Here is a 23,145-nt window from a genome sequence, read left to right as displayed (position 1 = left end):
AAAAATGTCTCATCAATCACTTGCACTTAAAAATGTTTCTTCCCCAGTCACTCTATGTCTTGTCAATTTCCACAATATGCACTCCTCACTGGAGCTTGGCTAGACAGTGATCCGCCCCTTACCAACCACCTGTCACACACCCTCACACAAACAGCCTCGCGCCACTTAGGCGCTTACTACCATTCTATAACTACTCGTCACGCCACTCTCAAAAGGGTCTCTCACCCTCTTCACCAATGTCGCAATTCCCTTCGCTCGCGAAACTCCTCAAACTCGCCAAACTCAAAAGAGGCCGGCGTCGTCTCTTATATCCCCATGGCGTTCTTCTCGAAGGAACGAGAGCGGCTGTGACATGTCGCCTCATCCCGGGCCAACCCGATGCCCGAAAAGTCCAGAAATGTGGCTTTCATTCGTGCCACTCCGCGCGGAAACCCGTAGAATTCCCAGGCTGATTTAAGTGTCAGTGACAAAATTCCTATGCGGGACAATGAGCAGGGTGTGGAGGGGAATGGTTAGCCAGACCCTTGTAATCTGGCCGGACACGCATATCATGCGTGACGTCAACGCATGTGCTGGGCCATTAGCCATAACCGCTGGAAGGCCTGCTCAGGTACATGGCACGCGTCGCGGCCTTGCCTCCTAGCACGCATGTAATATCTACAAAACAAAAGGTTAAAAAAAATTGTTTCAACCAATTGTTTCATTTCTTATATTGCGGCTCTGAATTTATCACCATATGTATACAAACAAAAAAAATATTTTTCCTTCATAATAATATATATGCTGGTACGGGGCGCTGTAATCCAAATGAGCTTTACATCATTTATTTTTATAAGTTGTGTTTTACCTTTAGACAGTGTGCTGAATTGTTTTTTTTTTTTTTTGTAGGTGACAACAAGGCAATGATCACAGATGCAGAACTGTACAGTTTGAGGGAGAGAACAAACCGGCATATGAGGATACGAGAGCTCTTGAAGCAATATTCTCTAGAGTCTACATTCATCGTTATGTAAGTGTTTATATATAATAGCACAAATTTTAACAGCCGGGAAACAATTGGTATCTGGAGTTACAGTGTTCCAGGGTTTCTGGCCGGTAAAAGTCATTTGGGACCACCATTTGCTAGTTGGTGATCTCGGCTGATGAATGTTCGCCAGTAGTGTCAACAGTAGATATAATGGTGTCTGATCTGATTTATAAACCATTGTTTTGGGTATAGTTTGTAATCAAATAATGTGTATACCCATACACATTAACAAACTTTCAAATTATATAATTATGTTGCCTAATATTCTTAACAAATTTAATCTTCTAGAAAAATTATAATTCTAAATTTTAGCCTTTTTCTCGATTACAGGTATGCACAAATGTGCAAAAGATGTCTTAAAGTTGTTCATTTCTTAAACAAGTGATACCAAAAACTGAATTTGCTTGTGAACTTCATTAAGAGATATACTGTGAAACATGGTCCTAAACATATTTTTAAGGTTTTTCAAACAACGAGATATTTTCCAGATGACATTAATAGAATTATTGATTCTGTGATTGAGATAAATGTATTCTTTTGTCACCAAGAGAACATATAGTTGGCTGCAATGATAGTGAATGAGATACAACATATACAAGAGTTCGGTTACATGATGCATGAAAGGCAAACACACAAAATTCGAACGGAAAGTCTGTTAGAACTTCTAAAGTTCCTTTATAAATTTGGATATTTCAGACTAAATGGAGCTCATAGTTTGTACAAAATGTAAGTTGTCTTCCCCTCCACTGTTAGTATGCTTGATAATAGAGTCTGGTCAATTTTGTAAAAAAAAAAACTTTTCCTGGGTTTGATTTTCTTTTTTAATTTTCCATTCCATGCCCAAACTGGGTAATACTCAAACTTTGCGGCTTTTTAGAACGAAAAAAAAAATCGGAAAACATGGTTTTCGCCTACTACACACGTCCCTAGATTTACCCTGAAGGAATGGGTTTTTAATTTATACTCGTTCGTAAAAAATAACGGTTTAAAGCGTACATTACAATACCTGTAAGTCAAATTAAAAAGATTTTTTTTTCAACCTAAAAACATATATCTTTCTTATTTCGGAATATATTTCATGTGAAGGATCTTCTGACGTACCGAACTAAAACAGTAAACATCATGTACCACAGGATCAAGCCAACAGGATTATGCCATCAGAATCAAGCCTTCAGGATCCAGGGATAAACTTGGGTACAAAAAACACCAGCTATAAAAACGCGCAGAATATATGACGGCTGTAATCAAATAATTCATTGGAAAGACTGAAAAATTCAGTGTGTCAGCTACTTCAGTGCACAGCACGTATTCATTACAGAATATGAATAATGTTAACATTTATATTCAAATTTTTGGCTCCCATTAGGCTCGTCAATTACAACGTGACTCAAAATAGTACGTATCCCTACTTTAAGTGCAATGTAACAAAACAAACGTTTAGTAATACATTTAATAATTCTAAAAAACAACAAACGTGAAATATAAGCATTAAAAATTCATTAAAATTTCAATAGAGTCGTTATTTTAACATATTTCATTATTACAACAACACCTTCATTGACTAATGTTCTCAAAAAAAATTTAAAAACCCACATGTGTAAACTATGATCGTCTGTGATTGGATGAATACATGGGTATTGTAAACTGTTACTTTTTCAAAAACCAGTAGGAATGAAGAAATATTCCTTTTAGGGTTAATTCTGGGACGTATCGGGTAAACAATGGTGGCAGCATCGTAAATGCACAGGTATTTTAATGTAAGATATAAAAATTAGATTTTTTCACAGACTAGTAGGAATTACGAAACCATCCCCGCGGAATAAATTTAGGGACGTGTAAAGTGTGTGAAAACAATGTTTTCAGATTTTTTCCTTTCCGTTCAAAAAAGCGACGTTGTCCGATGATTACCCCTAAATGTTAAAAAAATCTTTCCAACTTGTCACAGTTTTACTTATTTCTAAGTAACCAACCAACCTCCTGGAATACACTAGATGAAATGCTGACTCGCCACATTGGTGGCTTGGTAAGGTAGAGCATGCCACTTTTACTGTCATTCCCACAAGAATGAACTGGTAACAATCCTCAGTCTTTAGAACAGATTCATCAATGTAACTGTGGTTCTCTCAAATTGGGCTCCTCTATGGTATGAATTCATTTCATGATTCTAGGACTATAACTCTTTTCTAGGTGAGCATGTTTCACACTGTTTGCACCAGTTCCTATGTGTCCTTGTGACACTTAAACCAGCATTGTAACAACTTTTCTAAATTGAATCTGCCATATAATCTTAAACAGACCATCTAACCATCCTCGAGGAATCCAATTGCACCCATTAAGTTTTCAGTGCCTTTCGTTCGGTGGATACCTCATGCTATGATGGAAATAACATCATTTCCATTAACCAGTCTATAATGGTTGATAGGTTAGAATCTTGCCATATGTTTTCCAAATAAATTCATCAGTTCCACCATTCTCTTTAATATCACAGGGTTATTACATAATAATAATGAACGTGTAATAAACTGGAACAATGTACTATGTGCAGAGAAAGCAGCCTTCTTGTCTTCGGTGTGGTGTTCCACTTGCCAGTACTAGTCACTCTTCATGACCAGCATAGAGAAACCCTTTGTACCAGCGAGTATGTAAAGGGTATCATCGATACATACCTAGCTATCCATTTTAATGCTTTAATTCAACTCCCAGTAGTTCACGCAGAACCTCTCTCAGTTATCTTCATTTGTTACTAGGACAAGTAGGGAAGACCTAATACTGGAGCTCGATTACACCACTCATAATTTCTCTTCTTGATTTTCTAAAAGCAGCCAACATGATGCCTGCTTGATTGGTTCTGCATTTCCTGTGTTCAAGCAGTATATTTTGGTTTGTTCACATGAAATTTTATCTTGGGATCTTTTGAAAAAAGTTCTTATTAAGGATGTAGTTGCTATTTAGTGTGCCTGATAATCCAGTGAGAAGTTGATTTACCTAACAAAAGTACTGACGCACAGTTTGTTATTGGATCTCCCTGGTTCAATACCATTGTTTTCGAATTAATATCGGCAGTAGTATATAAATGGGGCTCCTGTGCAAACTGCAGGATTGTGAAGCCAGAGCCGACTGACCTCTGACATCAGAGGTAGACGTGATAACACGGTGGTCATCTTGTAGACCTTGACCTTTAACATCTTTGACCTTGACCCCGATAGTCATCTTTGATCCGCCATTTTGTTTTCTAGAACTTTCCGCCATTTTTAATTCTGTTATTTTGTTTTCTAGGATTTTCTGCTATCTAGGAATCGAATGGCTCACTCCCTAATGTTGCAATTTTCGTTATGGCAGACATCTTGAAAATCCGTAATTATTTGGTTAGAAAATCGGAAAAAATTAAAATTTCTAATAAAAATAATTAAATTTAAAATTTTAATAAAATATAATTTAAAACACATTATTGCAATTATCGTTACGGTCGCAATCTTGAAAACCCGTAATTATTAACAAAATTTATGAAATTAATTTAAAATGTATGAAACAATTATTAAAATTTATCTAAAAACACTTCACCAACTAGGATTATGACGTCAAGACTGCCATCTTGAAAATCTGTAATTATTTAGCCTGAAAATTGGGAAAAAATTAAAATTTATAAAAAAATGTATTAATCAAATTTTAATAAAATACTATTTAAAAAACGCACTTACGTCACGGAGTTCTCGGTTCAAGCTTGGTGAGGGAAAAATAAAAAAATTACGACATATCCTTCCTCCACGGAAGTCGCCGGCAAACTGACCTCCCCCCACTAATGCCAAGGTATATATCACCAGGTAGTATATGATGTCATGTCCAAAATCTTGTTTAAGTCTGCTGGAGGTCGCCATCATGTTTTCGTATGCTAGAGTGCGCTACTGCCATGCTAGTTAAATTTTTACCTGCTTGAGTGCGCTACTGCCATGCTAGTTAAATTTTTACCTGCTTGAGTGCTAATCTCATATTATTACTGTGGCGCCCATCATCTTAAAATTTGAATGTCATCTTAGAAATCTCTTATTAATTACCTAGAAATTCAGGAAAAATTCCAAAAGTCTTCGAAAAAGTCACTGATCAATTTACTGATTGAATCGACGTATTCATTCCCTGCGTTCGATACTTGATCAATGCAAAAAAAATATTTTTAATAAAAAATATTTATTTAATAAATCATGTTCAAAATCCTAAACGCGGTTTAAGTTATTCATATACTAATCTCCAATAATCTGATATGATCGCCATCATGGAAATTTGTATTTATTGACCTAGAAATTCGGAAATGTTTCCCAAATGCATCAAAAAAGATCACTTATTAAAATTGTGATTTACGCGATATATTTTCCTCTTTGTTTTGATTCACGGCCAGTGATTATTATAACTAAAGCTTAAAATATTTTTTTTTAATTATGTTTCCCGTTACCTTTCGTGGAATTTATTAATCATTATCTCTACAAAATATACTAGGCATTATACCTGTCCGATGAATTAAATAATTTTGTCTTGCTGCCTAACATGTAAATCTATTTTTTTATACATGACAAACAATCCAACCAGTTCATGTACAATGCTATATGTAAAGGCCAAGTGTCTTCGGACCACGAGGCCAGTTCATTAACATTGTCAGACATATAGACCAGACCTTTCCGAACCTCAAGACCTTCTTCATCTATAGCTAATATAACATTTTAAAGCAGTCAAGACAAAGTCTTCGAAATGTCAGAACTGAAGTAGCGATAAAATCAGTTGCAAGCAATTAGACCAACGGAACATGTTTTACGGTTACTAATGGACCAAGAATCCCTGAAATATGTTTTATCAAGACCAAGAGGTTTTGAACTAGTAAATATTCAGAGCTACTACAGATTTGACTACGCACATTTAACGAAAAGACACACATTTAACAAAATAATAAAACACACAGTACACACATTCGACTCACATTACTCACATGGGCCATGTATTTGACAAAAAGGAAGCCCATTTGGGACGAAAATTTGATGTGATATGATACGATCTTCTTACAGGAATACGATCTCGCCCATATGCGGTAGGCTCCAACCGCTCCTTTGATCCAACAGCTCTAACAGCTCCAACAGCTCTTAGTGCTCCAAGTGCTCAAATGCTCCAATAGCCCTAAAGCTCCAATGCTCCAATTGCTTCAACAGCTTCAAGTGTTCTAACAGCTCCAACTGCTCCAAAGCTCCAAATGCTAAAATTGCTGCAACAGCTCCAACTGCTGCAAGAGCTCCAAGTGATCCAATTGCTCCAACTGCTTCAATTGCCCCAAGTGCTTCAATTGCTTTAAGTGCTCCAACTGCTCAATCTACATTTGACTCCAACTCTCAAACTTATTTCAAATATATTTTTTGTTAGAACTTGGTCAGAAGCATATTCGAAAAAAGAAAGCGTATTTGGAAGCACAGTAAAAAAAAAAGGAAGCACATTTAACGAAAAGGACGCACATTTGGACCAAAATTCAACTTGGTAAAATACGATCTCATCATAATGACTCTGTCCCATCAGTAGGATATGATTCTACAGTCTTGTCTAAGCACATTTAACGAAAATGACGTAAATTACACGAAAAAGACTCACACCTGAACGAAAATTCGACAAAAAGGAAGCACATTTAACGAAAAGGACGCACATTTGAACGCAAATTTGAGTAACAGGAAGCACATTTTAAAAAAGGAGGTACATTTCACGAACGTTCAACTCAGTAGGATGCGATTGACAATTTATGATAGGATATAATGCCTCCAACAATCATTGACTTCAACAGTCATTGGCTCCTACAGTCATTGGCTCCAACGGTCATTGGCTCCAACAGACTTTTGTCTTCAACAGTCTTTTTGCTCCAACAGTCTTTGGCTCTAATAGTATTGGGCTCCAACAGTCTTTTGGCTCCAACAGTCTTTTGGCTCCAAAAGACATTTACTCCAACAGTCATTGACTCCAACACAAAATTAGCTCCAACGATCATTGGCTCCAACGGTCATTGGCTCCACCGGGTTTTGGCTCCAAACGTCTTTGCCTCCAACAATCAATGACTTCAGCTGTCTTTGACTCCAGCTATCTTAGGCATAGCTGCTATTTTGCTACGAGACTAGGTGGCTACCAAGCTGCCAGACTAAAGAAATAAAAGGCTTCAATTTGCTACTAGGCTACAAGACTACTAGGCTACAAGTCTACGAGTCTACAAGTCTACGAGGCTACGAGACTAATTAGTTAACTGTATTTGACTCCATTCATTAGTGAGAGTTATTTATCTCATACAAGAAACTTGTCGAAGTAGTTTTGCTTTTCAACAACAGATGGCGCCATGTGTTGCATAGTGGAAAATATTCTTCTTCTTTGTGTGGAATGCGGAATGCTCTCTCTCGATCGCAAGATAAGGAAGGATTCGCTATAAATCATGGAGAAGGAAGTACGTCTTACATTACAGTGTTTCTCAGCCGTCTTAAAACATATTATTGGACTGAGTAATGATATTATTGTTTGAATTCCACCTGATAAAAATATTGTAAGTGTTGAATTAGTAGCAGAAATTCACTGATTAAACGTAACTCTGAATAAAATTGCATGATTAATTAAGTAAAAAATATTTCATGCAGAGTTCGAGTTCTCACAAATAATTAGAAGCACTCGGACAACATCAACATATGTCTAACCAGGAATAACCAGAAGTGCTCGGAGAACATCAACATATGTCTAGTCAGGAAAAATCAGTAGACTTTGAGAAAACCAGCAATATATTGTCAGAAATAATCAGGAGCACTCGGAGAAAACTAACACACCATTCCCTTAATACATAAAAGCAAATCTTAGAAGAAAATTTACAAAATAAAAAATAAATTAAAATTAAAATTATAAAATAATTATAAGAATATTAATAAACAAAAATGAAAAAAAATTGCAAAAACAGTTTCTGCCAGCTTGTGAACTTCTACTTTGTTGAGGAAAAATAGAGTTTTAGTACAGTCAGAAATATTTTCCACCTCATTTTGGCACTGCCGGGAAACAGGCAGCCACGCTTTCATTCCGCATATATTTTTGATTCCTCTTTATCTCTCCTTGGTCTATCTTCGTGTCTACATGGAAATTTTTCATTTCATTCTTTTTCTCATTCAAGAGAGTTATTAAATTCATATGTTCTTCAGCGGCTACCATCACTCACAGTCTTGTGGCTGAAACCTAGGGTGGGCCTAGTTGATGCTGGGGTGAATATAAAAATATCTATTAATTGTCCAGGTAAGGCACCAGGCTAGCTTATGTGTGTAACCAATTTTATGTTGGTCATCGGCCCTGGTGTGGTCCATTAAGCTCGTAGGCTGTAACTTAATACTGAATAACTAGCTCCTACACTGTTATCTTTAAAAGATTTGTGCAATGGGAGTGCATGACTTGATGTAAGTTTTTGGACATACGCCATTGCTAAGAACTTTTTCTGTTGAAGAAAAACTAATAAATAAAATAAATAAATAAAAATACCCAAGAAAGACAAAAAACACACAAAATTAAGCAAACAATTGCTGTTGTCAACAAGGATATGAACACCACAAAATATTCCGAAACAGGAATATGGTCAACAAACAAAGAAAAAACAAAGAAAAAAGTACTAAGAGAACGAAAAAAAAACCTTTGATAAAGAGAGAAACATCCCTGCAGCACAAAACAATAGCCAATACTCAACCCACCATAACCAATCCGCTTTAACTACATGGTGCACAGCCAATGGGGAGACAGCTCGTCTGTCATTGGCTGAGCAAGATGTAGCCCTTTCTCTGATAAATACCTTAATTTTCCAATCCAGTGCTGCCAACTGCACCGCCCGCGCCCCAACAACAGCCAGCCTCGAAACCGGGCCTGGCTGACTTCCAGAAAGTGCTCGAGCAGTCGCGCACTTTCAACACGGATGAAAATCTGGCGGCCACAATTGTCCCCATGTGCCAGCTTATGGTTATATGGTGCGACCCATCTGTTTCCCTAACAGAAAAAGTCCATGCGATGATGGGCTTCGTCCATTCACTGGCTGCCAAGCTCAATGGCAGCCACTAGACAGGCCCCGAGTTGCGTAACAACCACGGCCGATAGGTTAAGCTTACACTCCCTCCTCTTCTGGAATGCGCGTGGAATCAAACATAAATTACCGGAATTTATCCACCACCTGGAAAAATATAAAATTAAAATAGCTGCGATTAATGAAACACACTTGCAGCCGACCAACCGACTGACAATACTAAACTATATAGTTTATAGGCGCGATAGAGAGCACAATAGATGGGGCGGAGTAGCTCTAGTAGTTCACCGTAGCATCAAACATACTGTATGCCAGCTACCCATTTTTCAAAATTTAGAAGCTGTTGGAATAAGCTTAAACATTAACCAACAAAACATTAAACTCATTTCAATGTATGCTCCACCAGGTAGGTCCCTCAGTGTGGCGGATCTGGATGCCCTGTATGGGGCCGCTCCGAACTTCCTCGCTGTAGGTGACATTAATGCGAAACACCTGGAGTGGAATTGCAGGCGTGCGACGGCAAATGGCGGGCTTCTCTATGCGCATCAGCTTGATAAAAACTATCAGGTTCATGCTCCTACTGAGCCCACATTTGATTCAGGCAGACTGAACCAGCTGCCAGACATACTAGACATCGTGCTTAATAAGCGTGTCACCTCGGGGTTCGAACTCGAGGTCGTACACGACATGTCGTCCGACCATTTCCCTATTCACTTACATTTCGACAGTGCAAACACGGAAACCAACCCACCTCGTAAAATACGGGACTACAAACACGCCGACTGGGAAGGATTTAAAACTCAAGTCGCGCAAAATTTGTCAGACATCGCGGACATAAATAATAGTGAAAGTTTAGACACCGCAATAACTAAATTTACTGCGGAAATCCAGGATGGTAAGCCAGTGCATCCCAGAAAAGGATGTTAAGTTAGTACACGACGAGCTGCCAGTATACATACGCGACTTTATATCGCGCAAAAACAGACTGCGTCGTGAATACACACGACGACGCACTATCCAATCAAAACAAAGAATCAATGAATCACAAATAATTATTTCAGACGAAATTTCACTGTGGCGAAGTAGCCAGTGGGAAGCAAAAATCGCTCGTTTAAATATTCAGGACGGGAGTGCCTGGACTATGACGAAGCGATTTTTAAATAAATCTGAAAAAATTCCGCCCCTTCAAACCAATAATGGCCTAGTCTTCAAACCCCTCGACAAAGCACAAGCATTCGCAAATACACTGGAAACAGCCTTTCAGCCAAACATAGTGCCTTGCGATAGGCAATACACAGCGCAAATTTACCGCGAATAGCGCGAAAAATTGCGCCAGCCCACTATTTCTGAGCCTATATTAACTCAGGCACAGGAAAGCAAGCTAGCTATTAGGAAAATGAAGCCGCGAAAAGCACCTGGGAATGACGGCATACAAGCCATCGTACTCAAACAGCTCCCAGATGAAGCCCTGGAATATTTAGCTGAATGCATTAATGCAATGCTCAGGCTCAGTATTTTCCCCTCCCAGTGGAAGGAAGCTAATGTAATAGTTTTCCACAAACCAGGCAAAGATAAAAAACTGCCCCAAAATTACAGACCAATAAGCCTGCTTAGTACTGTGTCAAAAATAGCCGAAAGCATAATATTGCATCGACTAAATTGCCACATACACGAAAATAACTTGCTGCCAAATGAGCAATTCGGCTTTCGCGGTGCTCATTCGACCGTTCACCAGCTAGTGCGTCTCACTGAAGAGATTACTAGTGCAATTAACGTGCAAGACTATGTTGTCGCGACGTTCCTTGACGTAGAGAAAGCCTTTGACAGAGTGTTTCATGCAGGGCTTCTCTATAAATTATACCAAGCTGATTTCCCTGACTGCTATGTCAAGCTAATCACGTCATACCTAGCAGGCAGAACCTTCAGAGTATCAACTGAAGGAGCCACATCAGACCTAAAACAGATCAGAGCAGGAGTGCCACAGGGCAGCATCCTAGGCCCTGTTCTATTCAATGTATATGTGCGTGACATGCCACGCCCCGCACATAGACTCGTCAAGTTAGGCTGCTATGCGGACGATACTGTCCTATATAGCAGATCACACAACCTACAGCTGGCCACGACTAGGCTGCAAGTTGCGCTCACTGAAATAGAACAGTGGTGCACAACGTGGCGCATTAAAGTGAACACAACGAAGTCAGAAGCTATTGTGTTCACTCGTAAACACCTCCCGCCAATAGACCGCAGGCCGCAACTGAGTCTGTTCAACGAACACATCCCGCATAAAGATGTGGTTAAATACTTAGGTGTACACATGGATAGGAAATTAACATGGCACCATCACATCGACACTAAGCGAGCACAGGCTCAGACTAGACTGTGCTCCTTGTATCCAGTTATGAGTAGACGATGTGGCAGCAGAGTCAAAACCGGCCTACTGCTCTACAAAGCCCTCATACGACCAATAATCACGTATGCAGCCCCTGTATGGGCCACTGCAGCAAAGACACACTTAATAAAATTACAGCGAATTCAGAATAGATGCATTCGAATCGCCACAGACGCCCCAGTGTACTGCCCTGTCGAAGCATTGCATCGTGAAACCAGATCGGAAACTTTGCAAGACTTCTACATTCACACAACTCAGACTTTTTACGATAAATGCGTAAATAGTCTGAATCCACATATTACTTCTCTAGGAAACTATGATCCGGATGTAGATCAGAAGTATAAACGACCAAAATCAATCCTGGCGCACCGCCCGCCGCACAGACTGGTATTTGAGCTAAAAAGCTGGCCAAAAATATTTTTTTGGGTTTTTTGTGCCCAGGTGTTAATTATTCAAATAAAAACTATTTCTATCAATAAAGTTATAGTTATATACATACATATAGTTGTTTACTCAAGCACAACCCATATAAATAATACTGGCTACAGTCTTGATTGGGTATATAACAAAAATATATAATGAAATAATTTTTAAGTACAAAACTAATATATCGTGTCTGTTTAATATATTATATTAAACAGACATGGGTTAACAAAAGTTACAATACAACTTTATGTATATCAATAAACCTACGATAGTTATAGTTATATAGATACTCTTGGCTGATTACTCAAGCAAAACCCACATAAATTATACTGCCTTCAGGTTTGATTGGGTGTATACCAAAAAAAAATTAATGAAATAATTTTAAAGTACATAAATTAATAGATATTAAACAGACACAGGTTATCAAAAGTAATAATCAACTTACAACATTTCATCATCATTATCACTATCATCAAAATAACCAGCTGATGGTTGTAAAAACTCTAAGGCTTCCTTTGATATTGTCTGCCTTTTTCTTTTTAAGTTAGATCTAATGCCACTCAAAAATGGGTCCGAAGTTAACAAGAGCCTATTTAAAACGTCCTCATTACAATATGTCTTGGAAAATTTTCTGGAGAAGCTTTCTCTGTACTGGCGAAAATGTTTGTTCCTCGCTTCTGCAGCCTCTTCCGACAACTGACCAATTGGTAACAAAGCATGGGATATAATACTCGGAGCATGAGTTAATATCTTGTGGACTGTTGGTGACATAGGTTGCCAGGCATACAATTCTACATAATGCTTTGCAGTATCCATTGTGTATGTACCAAATTTTTCGACATTTATGTCGTAACCCGAAGATATAACCTCCAATATTATTTTCAATCGGAGAATCACTTCGAGATCTATCCCTGTAATGGCAGCTGCTACATTAACGTCACCGAAAAATCTACGGGAAATATTGCCGTCATTTGTATTGCCATAACCAACTTTAGGTACGTTAACCAGCAATCCCATTTTTTACTTAAATTGTTTTTGGATTTCTTCTTTGGCGCCTTTTATTTTTTCTTTGTCATTTTTAGTTGTGACGCGACCTTTGTGTACTTCTGCTTTTATCTTATACGATAAATGTAAAAGGAATTCAAAGAATCGAATCCTACCGTGCAAAATGGATAATCCGAATTTAAAAGTCTCCAGATCTTCCGTGCTTCTTTTTGATAAATCATTAAACGTTTTTGACGTGCTACCACATATATAGCAGCGCATTGTTGATGCAGTGTTAGTGGCTGCGTTGCACACTTTTCCGTCCACCATTGTGGGAAGTAACAAGTGTTTTATTTTTATTTTTTTGCTATATTTGTTGCTATCAAATTTTTTGATTGATTTTCTATGTATTCAATCTCTTCGTTTGTGATGTCCTTGTTCTCTTTAGTAAATCTAATTCTAATAGGCCTGCAGAATCTAGGTGACGATGGACACGGATTCTGCCAGATTACCTTTTTACCAGACATTAATCTTAAAGGCACAAGGGAACTGTCTTCATTATGTTTAATTTTTTGTTTGTATTGGCTTTGCTGAGATCCATCACATCCCCACTTAAAGAATAGCACAAAATCTTTAGTTACTTCATGACTATAGGCATCTAATACTTCTTCTAAATACTTGCACAATCTCATTGTTGTGTGATCCACTAAATCTTGCAATTTTACTTCAGCACACGTTTCACCGACAATCTTTTTCGGGCAACAATGTTGTTTTGCTTTTTGAACATATTTATAACAGGGGTACACATCTTTGTTAGCATGCTGTGTAACTTCGTACTGACTCGTTGATGAGTTGATAAGTTAGCTTCCACAAAATATTGCCAAACCCTCTTCCGGCGAGTGTTTTTTGGTAGTAGTACATTGACTACCAGCAGCGACTGCATTGCGAAACTTTGTTGCTCTGGTTGGAGACTTTGTTATGTGTTTAAGTACTTTAGCCACATCTTTATTGCCTGCCGCACGATTACTCATTTACGCTGCGTAAGTCAATTCATCTACAGGAACATTATTTCTAAGTTCTATTGTATTTCGGCGCTTTAATCGATCACTTGATTCCCCGAATTCTTTATTCGGTCGCCCTTTTAATAAAGGATCTGCGGCAGTAGGTAAATAAACTTCTTCATTTAACCAGTATCGATTCTTTTCCAAAAAACTACTTTCTGTACTGTTACATGCGGTCCATTTTCGCCTGTAAACAATCGTCAACTGTTAATGATGTTTGTCAATTCCGGTAATTTCTCAGAAGGGCACTTCGTAATTTCAGCTATTTTTTTTTCTAATTCTTTGAGCTTTGCATCAAAGAGCCTTTCTGCACTTCCTCTTATAAGCTCGTGTAGTTGTTTTCGAGTCATAGACATGACTGAAGTCTGAGAACCTGAAAATAATCAAAAAATAAAAATAAATGAAAAACCGCAATCGTATCTATTTATGGTCATTATAATTTTTTGTGAAAATTGGGGAAAACTTTGACTTCTCAATATGAAAATAGACATTCTGAAGTATCATAAAGTATAATTTTGAAGTAGTACAAATGAGTACAACATGTTTAAAAACATTCACTTATGTAAAAATCACGAAAAAAATTGACGTAATTTTTGTGAGGTTTGTAGAATGGCATAAACATTAAAAATAACAGTTTTAAATAAATAAAAAATGGTCAGTAAAAAGGTACATACCTTGCTCAAACACACCAATAATAAATTATTTCACCAAAACCACTTATAACACGAAAACAACACAAAACAGTTTCGTTAACATACTGTAATGCCGCGAACAAAGACAACCATGCCACGCGAGTGCTGGGTTCCAACTGCTTGTACAGTAGTCTGGTTAGTCCTACTGAGGTGGGGACACTGCCACATGATGCCATATTTATCTGCCTGTTTTGGGACCCAAGGCCAAAGCTAATCATTCAAGTTGACATTTTTGACTTATGGCCAGCTTTTCAGCTCAAATACCAGTCTGTGCGCCGTAGCTGCGGGCAAGACGCCTCCGATTGGCCGCGACTGACAGCCAATCAGCGCGCGACCCCACTCCAACAAAACTAGTTCGCCTCCCGCGCGGAGCTCAGAGTCGGCGGTCGTCTCTCGGGGCGTGCGCATCTCTCTCGCGGGCTGTTGGCTGGGAGTTCCCTGCGACCTATTGGGTAACCGAAGGCTGGCAGTGCGTGGGGGATTTGTGTGCGTGCTGGGGGCGGCCTAGCAGCGCCAACTGCTACCGACCGCGTCCCGCGGGTGGCGGATACGGGAGCCCAGCTCGAGAGTTGCAATCTCGCTGGGGTGGCTGTGAATAACCAATAACAGTCCGCGGACCAATGGCCGGCCTGTGGAGTCGTTATTACGGCTGTCGGGGTGAAAGGTAGCCTGAATGCAGCTCGGCGCGTGGCAGGAAGCAGCTTCGTCGGCGAAGGCACCGCAGGAGAGCTCGAGGTGCTGAAAAAATGCGAAGTGTAGACGAACTGCGGGCTGGAACTTGCGGAGCTGTGAACTGCTGCGCGCGCAACGGAATTGAAATGCATCGGAACTCCGAATGAAGACATCAGGAACCTTCAGCTAGGGCTGCTGTGGTTGTGGCAGCAGTAGCCTCGAGCAGCGCGACCTTAAACCGTCTCGGGGAATTTGGGTGGCGAGGTTGGTTCCCTCCCCCCACCCTGGCTTGAGAAGTACTGCTGTTGACCTGAAGAAGGAAGATGAAGATGGCGCAACGTTAGGCTGCCTTTCGCTCCGTGCGCCCGCAGTTCGAGCCGGTTTACTGGCTCGTCTGCCCACTTCTGTCTTAACTGTGGCTGCCTGGGCAGCTGTGGCTGGGCTGACGTGAAGTCGCCCGCCCCTGGGGGCGCATGCGCCCCTGGCTAATAATAACCCAGGAGCTCCTAACTTTAAATGCGGGCCGCAAGGCCCAAGCACCCAACTCCACCAAGGTTGATTTTTCAGCCCCTCCAACTCTTCTTACCTGGACCCTTCTTCCTCTTGTCCAGTAGTTACCTGCTTGCGTAATGCATGTTATTTGATCCCCGCATGAACCGGCCCAGGGTTTTCCCTGTGTCTATGCAGGTTTTACCTGGGTCACATTAGCTAGCTTTAAGCTAGGCGACCAATGGGGCGTCAGTCATGGCGCCAATTGCAGCCATGACTGGCCAGTAAACCCCAATAAGCACACGATGCACGCGCCCTTGTCCTGCATGGTTAAAAACCCGCATGGTAGAGTGTATAGGCTTCGGCCTGAGACACACTTAGGTCCTCTCCTAACCTGGACCCTCCCCTACACACTTAGAATTAACTTAGGCTCAGTCGCGCTCGGAGCAGCTTAGTACCTCCCGCGCCGGCCTTCCACGGACTCGTGGCAGGCTGGCAAAACAAATCTGCCTATGATTCCGCATAATTAAGGGCAGTGTGCGCATGACAAATAAAATAAAGCTCGCGCACAATACACATGTGTGCTGGCAACTCTTAGATAATAAGTAAACGTTAATTTAATATAAATTTAAGGTTTCATCCCCTTAGTTATAAGTTAAGTAAATTAAGAACATAAGCGCCCTAATTATCATACATGACAATTAATTATGTGATTATGTAATAACCAAACATGATTATAATAATTCAAAATGGTCCGAAGCACGCAGGTGTATGTACTAACCGACCTCTGGGTTCACTGCCTGTGTTGTTAGGGCTGACTCTCCATGCCTGATGCGCATGGCTCGCCTGGTAGGCCTCACCTCCAGCGCCGGTCGTGATCCTGACGGCATGAGATTTTGAATTACAACTAAATAAACACACAGATGGCTGTAATACATGTGATAACCAAACATGATGCTTATTCAAAATGGTCCGAAGCACGCAGGTTTATGTACTAACCGACCTCTGGGTTCACTGCCTGTGTTGTTAGGGCTGACTCTTTATGCCTGATGGGTATGGCTCGCCTGGCAGGCCTCACCTCCAGTGCCGGTCGTGTTTCTGATGGCATGAGATTTTGAATGCTAGCTACCATTGCAACCAGTGTGACATCGCACACACACAACATACATACCCAAACATATGCATGCGTATATATATATGCCTGTGCATATGTATATGTATACATAACACAATTTTTTTTTCCCCTTCTCAAACACCAGGCTCGCTGGCAGCCAGGTGGGAAACGACGAAGTCGCCCCCTAAAGACCAGTGCCCAACCAAATAAAGTATAATGCGGACAAAAAGTCCAAGTTCCCTCCCAAACTTGCTTAGTAGTGACTTTCTACTCTGTCCAACTCTTCTTCCTGAACCATCCCTCTGTTCCAGTAGCCAACCTGCTTGCTATTAATGCATGAAATTTGCATCCCGCATGTGAGTTCCCAGGGTTTTCCCTCTGTCTATGGAGGTTTTACCTGGGCCCAACTTATCTCTAGTGTTAGTCTAGAATAGTCAAGTGAGGGGAGTTAGTCATGGCGCCAATCGCAACCATGGCTGGCCAATCCCCTCCTTAGCACAATATGCATGCTCCCTTGTCTACATGGTACTCCCTGCATGAGTAGAGCGTATAGGCTTCGGCCTGAGACGCACTTAAGTCCCTCCTAACCCGGACCCCTCCCAAACAAACTTAGTTTTTAGTTAGGTTAGGAAAAAAAAATCCCTTTCTCATACTTTACCGCGTGCTTGTCGGAGAAGGGTCAGCCTCTCTCTTTGCCTAGCCTGGCGTTCCTACAAAGAAAGCTCAGGTCAGTGGCCAGTGCGTAAGGTGCTAGGTTCGATAGCTAGTTAGGACGCGGCGAATTTTACGGACAACCACGCTCGTTAGTTCAATCGACACGCCTGTTGTGTGCCCTGCTTTTTTCAAGGCGGGGCACCTACTTGCGATGGCAAGCAGCGATGATGAAATGGAGGTAGGCACCGCGACGAAGCGGCTGCACGAGAGCAGCGAATCAGACACCGAACACTCGGCTCAATCAAAGAAACCGTCAGGGCTCCAGCCCACCACATCTGATGACGACGACAGTGGCTTCACCACTGTTGAGCGTAAGCAACGCAGGCGCAACAGCAATGCGACTCACGCGGCACCGACACCGCAACAACCGATGCAAAGCGACGAGGCTCCGCGCTACAAACGCGTCCCTTTCGTAATAAGAAACAGCCAGGCAATCGGCAGCTTGGGCCCTGCATTCGCGCGACTCGGCGTCAAAAACCGGATGACGCTGACGAAACGACAAGAAATACGCATCACGTTCGACGGTAAATCCGATCAAGACAAGGCGACCGCGTGGTTCAAGGCCAACGAGGTGCCCTACCACACCTTCTCCCAGCCCAGCGAGCGAGGCGAGAAGGTTGTAATAAAAAACCAGAGTAAATTCACGCCGGTAGACGCGATCTCCGAGGAGCTCACCGCGCTCGGCTTTAAAGTAAATTTCATTAAGCAACTTAGTCGGCGGCTCACAGACCGCAACTCAGGACAGGAGGTTTTCGAGCCAACACCGTCATTCGTGGTGTGCGTGGCACCCAGCGCGCACGACATCTACGCCGTCAAACACTTGTACTACACAAGTGGTATAAAGATTGAGCGTTATACGACTCGTGCGGAGGACATCCCGCTTTGTAAGAGGTGTAGTTTCTTCGGACACACCACAGGGAACTGCGCGGAGGTTCCGAAATGCATTAGGTGCGCGGGTTTGCATCCCCGCAGCGAATGCCCCGTCCCAGAGGAGGCACCAAAGGTGTGCTCCAACTGCAGGGAGACAGGCCACACCGCGGCCTGGCGACAGTGCCCCGCGTTTTTGAAAATTGTAGAATCTCGGAGACAGGCCGCCGCGGAACAGGCAGCACAGAAAGCTGCGCGCACAGCCTCGCGAGCGCAGCCGGCCGCACCGACGCGGGACAGTTTCCCCCCTCCCCCCGCTTACACCAGGGAACACGTGCACCGTACAACAACAGAGCGCAGTCCGCGAAGCGCGCCGATTCCGGGAAACGCACGGCCCAGCGAGCAGGCCAGCCAACCGGACAAAATTCAATCGCAGGCAGTAGCTTCCACGTCATACGCGGCAGCTACGTCAGGCGTAAGCGCACCGCGGCGCTCGGCGGAACAGATTGTGCAGTCTCGCGTCGCGAAAAGTCAACTTAGAACAGAAACCGCGCCAGAAGCACAGGCAACGAATTACATTTCTAGCCTCGCGGAACTCGCAGAGATCCTGCGCATGTGCGACTATTGGAACCTAGTGAAGGCACTCGAGCCGTTTTACGCGCGCATCCGCTCCACCGAGAGCATAAAACACCGCCAAACCATTCTATTGGAAGCACTCGCGACAGTGCTCCAGTAAATGGCAGTAAATATGGGGAAAACACTACAACTCCTAAACTTTAATGCATGTGGTCTCCGCCTTCGGTCTTACGAGTTGGAACAATGCCTTGTAATATATGGGATTGATGTGGCATTCATTACGGAGACTCACCTATCACCGCACCATCGATTTAATATTTGTGGTTACACCACTTACCGCACTGACCGCGCCACTCGTGGGGGCGGCACAGACATATTAATTAAACACGGGATTCATCACCATCCGATAGAAATAACTGGCTTGGAGCATCTAGAGGCCACCAGCATAAATATTCGTAATAAAAATGCGCGTGTCTGCATGTCGGCAGTTTATAAACCTCCAGATAAGCCACTACTTTCTAGGGATTTAAATAAATTAATTAATCCACAGCAACATTTTTTCATCGCAGGCGATTTAAACAGCAAAAACGAAGACTGGGGATGCAAAAATACTAACCCAGCAGGCAGAAAATTATTAGATCATTCGGTAGCAAATAATTACGAAATTTTTGCTCCAGGCTCGCCAACTTGCTATCCAACGAATGGTGGCATGCCTGACATATTAGATATAGCTGTTACAAACATACCAGGCGCGCAGGTTATTTCAGAAAAATTAGATGAGCTTGACTCAGACCATTTTCCGGTACTAATTCAATTAACTTTTAATGCTCAATTTTGCGCAGCGATATTTAGCCGAACTTTTGGTATTCCCGACTGGGACAAATTTCGCGAAGACCTGGAATTAACTTTTTCAGAAACTCCAGAGATAGATACAGCAGATGAACTCGAAACTCACGTAAAACTTTTCACCGACACAATTACAGACGTGCGCAAAAAAACACACGAAAATCGTGAATAAAAGATAATTTACGCGAATAAATTACCCAGATGTAGACATGCTAATCGTTTTAAAACGTCAGGCGCGCAACACTTATCAACGAACGAGAACACCGCAAGCTAGGACTGAATACAATCGCCTTAAAGCTCAAGTTTCGCGAAAACTTAAAGATTTAAAAATAGAAAAATACGGAAACCTAATAACAGAGTGCGCAACTCAACCTCGGCAAATGTGGCAGCTCACACGCAATTTACGAGGGAAAAATAAATTTATCTCTACACCTGCCATTGTTACAAATGCGGGCATTAAATATGACGCGATAGATAAAGCAAATGCTATAGCAGATATTTTTGAAAAACAATTTTCACCAAATGAGGACATAAATGAGCCTCAGTTTACTAGGACCACGACAGTAGCTGTTAATAACTATTTACAAATAATTCCACAAGCCGAGCCGGAACTCGTAACAATTAAAGAGCTCTTAGAAGCTATTCACTCGCGACCAAAAAATAAAGCAGGCGGACCTGACGGAATAAATTTTGATACTTTAAAGAAATTATCTTTTCAGGCTATACAATATTTTCTTAAAATAATAAATGCTATTTTTATTCTTAAATCCTACCCATCGTCATGGAAACTAGCTAAAGTTATAACCATTCCGAAACCGGGAAAAAATGCGTCACTACCACAAAACAGGCGACCTATTAGCCTCCTAAATAGCATGAGTAAAATTTTCGAAAAAATTTTACTCAAACGACTTCAACACCATTCGGACGAATACGAAGTCATTCCAGATAACCAATTTGGTTTTAGAAGTGGCCACTCTACCTCTCACCCCCTAATTAAGCTCATTGAAGAGGCCACTGACGGTTTTAATTCACGAGCGAAATTTACTGTCGCAACGATGCTCGACGCGGAAAAAGCCTTCGACAAAGTTTGGATACCTGGCTTAATTCAAAAATTAATTACATTTAACTTTCCGGATACGTATATTCATCTGGTGGCCCACTATTTATAGCGTCGAAAATTTTTTGTGTCAATAGAGGGGGCGAAATCATCCACTCGGGAGCTGACAGCAGGTGTGCCGCAGGGGTCCCCACTCTCGCCCTTTTTCTATAATGTTTATACAGCCGACATCCCGCGGGAACATGCCCACGTGCAATTATATGCAGACGATACTGCAATAATATATCAATCCCCGAATTTGAAGTTTGCTTTAACCAAAGTTCAGAGGCAGCTTACCTCACTCGAACAATGGTACACTCGCTGGCGCATTAAAATAAATGGAGCCAAGTCCACAACTATAATTTTAACTAAAAAATACACCGCCCCCGACCGCGAATTAAAAATTTTTAATCAAGCCATACCATTTGTTAAATCGGCTAGATATTTAGGTTTAACTCTAGATACCAGGCTTACCTGGAAAGTTCACACCACTAAGGTGACACAGGTTGCGCGAGGCACTTTGCGCAGCCTGTATTCAATGTTTAAGGCCCCCCAATTCCCTAGAAAGAAAAAATTACAGCTGTATTTACAAATAGTTCGCCCTCAATTATTATATGCTTGCGAAATCTGGGGCTATGCAGCAAAATGCCATATCGATAAAGTACAGGTCACTCAAAATAAATTTCTTAGAGCCATTGCAGATTGCGGCTGGTACACCAGCACACTAGAAGTACACCAGCTACTCAAAGTAGAGTATGTAGAGGATTATATAAAACGGCAAAACAGGTCTTTTTATGGCCAGCTCCCTGAACATGCCAATACTTATATGAATTCACTTCCGGACTACGACCCAGCTGCACAGCGACAGTTTAAAAAACCGCGACTTGCCTAAGCCAGGTTATACTAGAATCCACACATCCCATGTACGCAGGGCAACTTAGCGAACATAGCAGACGTTTCTCTCTGGCCCCGATGTGCCTGTCTACGTCCTGCGGTGCAAATAATCAACATTGGACTAGCCAATGATTGACATGCCCAGGACTCCTAAATATTGCGTCAACACTACTTTTGGCCCAGCGGGGCTCTATTTTATTGCGTCAAAACTACCTTTGGCCCAACGGGGCTCTAATTATAAACCAGCGACAACTCGACCGCAGGCCCAAATTCCTTATAATTACCAAATCTTTCCTTCCCCCACCTCCTCCACTAGTCCTTGCTAGTTGTTTTCCCCAGCCATTATTAATAAATTAATTGATGTAACTTTCCTTCTCTTGCTAATTCAAAATGGTCCAAAGCACGCAGGTGTATGTACTAACCGACCTCTGGGTTCACTGCCTGTTTGCTAGGGCTGACTCCCTATGCCTGAAGGGCGAGACCCGCCTGGCAGGCTTCACCTCCAGTGCCGGCCGCGTTTCGGAAGGCATGGGATTTTGAATTGCAAAAAAAAAAAAAAAAAAAAAAAATCTGTGTCACTAATCAACCTGCACTCTCTCCTACACATCGGTAAACTTACACGATGATATGCCTGCTTGGTCAGCCGGGTATGTGCGGCCTTGGAGCTATACACTACACTCACACAACGAAATTAATTAGGCCATTTTTGCGCACACTCCACACGCCTCTAAATACAGACATCACGACACTTTCATGCATCATTAGCCAACTAACTGAGGGGAAAGGGTGACCTCCCCCCGCCTGACATCTACACTATTAAAAATAGAGCCAAGCAACATGCAACAGCTATTTTACTTCTTTCTGGACCGTGAGCCACCCTTAATCTTAAAATCGCACACTTCGCGCCCCGCCGTCGTTTCCAATGACAATGATTCGAACAAAGTGACGGGGTCGCACTATTTATATTGGCACCCACATAGCGAGTTATGGGAACGTAAGAGTTCCTGGTATCGCTGTCACACGCTCCCGGCCGAGCATATGAGGAAACGGCGGCAGCCCCTTCTCAGTCGCACCTGTGTTTCCGTACCATGTGCGTCTCTGCCTGAGGACGGGAGCATATAGCAGTTCCCGAAACGTCGCTTGTTTCTGTTTTGGTAAAACTATTGAATTTTTTTTTTGTCTTTTCGTTTTGTCGTGTTTTTGTCTCGTTTCAACTGTTGTGCTGAATTATTTTGGTTTCAATATTTTTGTGTT

The 23,145-nt window shown here is 41.7% G+C and overlaps 1 protein-coding gene across 2 annotated transcripts in view; it reads left to right on the top strand.

Annotated features, from left to right (window-relative positions):
* LOC134527159 (bumetanide-sensitive sodium-(potassium)-chloride cotransporter-like) overlaps nucleotides 1-23,145 on the top strand; it is a 940,416-nt gene that overhangs the window by 893,885 nt on the left and 23,386 nt on the right. For both annotated transcript variants that reach the window (XM_063359554.1, XM_063359556.1), the window contains one exon: nucleotides 889-1,009. In XM_063359554.1, coding sequence (XP_063215624.1) covers nucleotides 889-1,009 — 121 coding nt within the window. The remainder of the gene's footprint in view (nucleotides 1-888; nucleotides 1,010-23,145) is intronic.

The sequence above is a fragment of the Bacillus rossius genome, chromosome 1 (assembly GCF_032445375.1).
Source record: "Bacillus rossius redtenbacheri isolate Brsri chromosome 1, Brsri_v3, whole genome shotgun sequence".
Lineage (NCBI taxonomy): Eukaryota > Metazoa > Arthropoda > Insecta > Phasmatodea > Bacillidae > Bacillus > Bacillus rossius.
The sequence above is the reverse complement of the archived record's forward strand: the minus strand, read 5'-3'. Positions and strand labels throughout refer to the sequence as shown.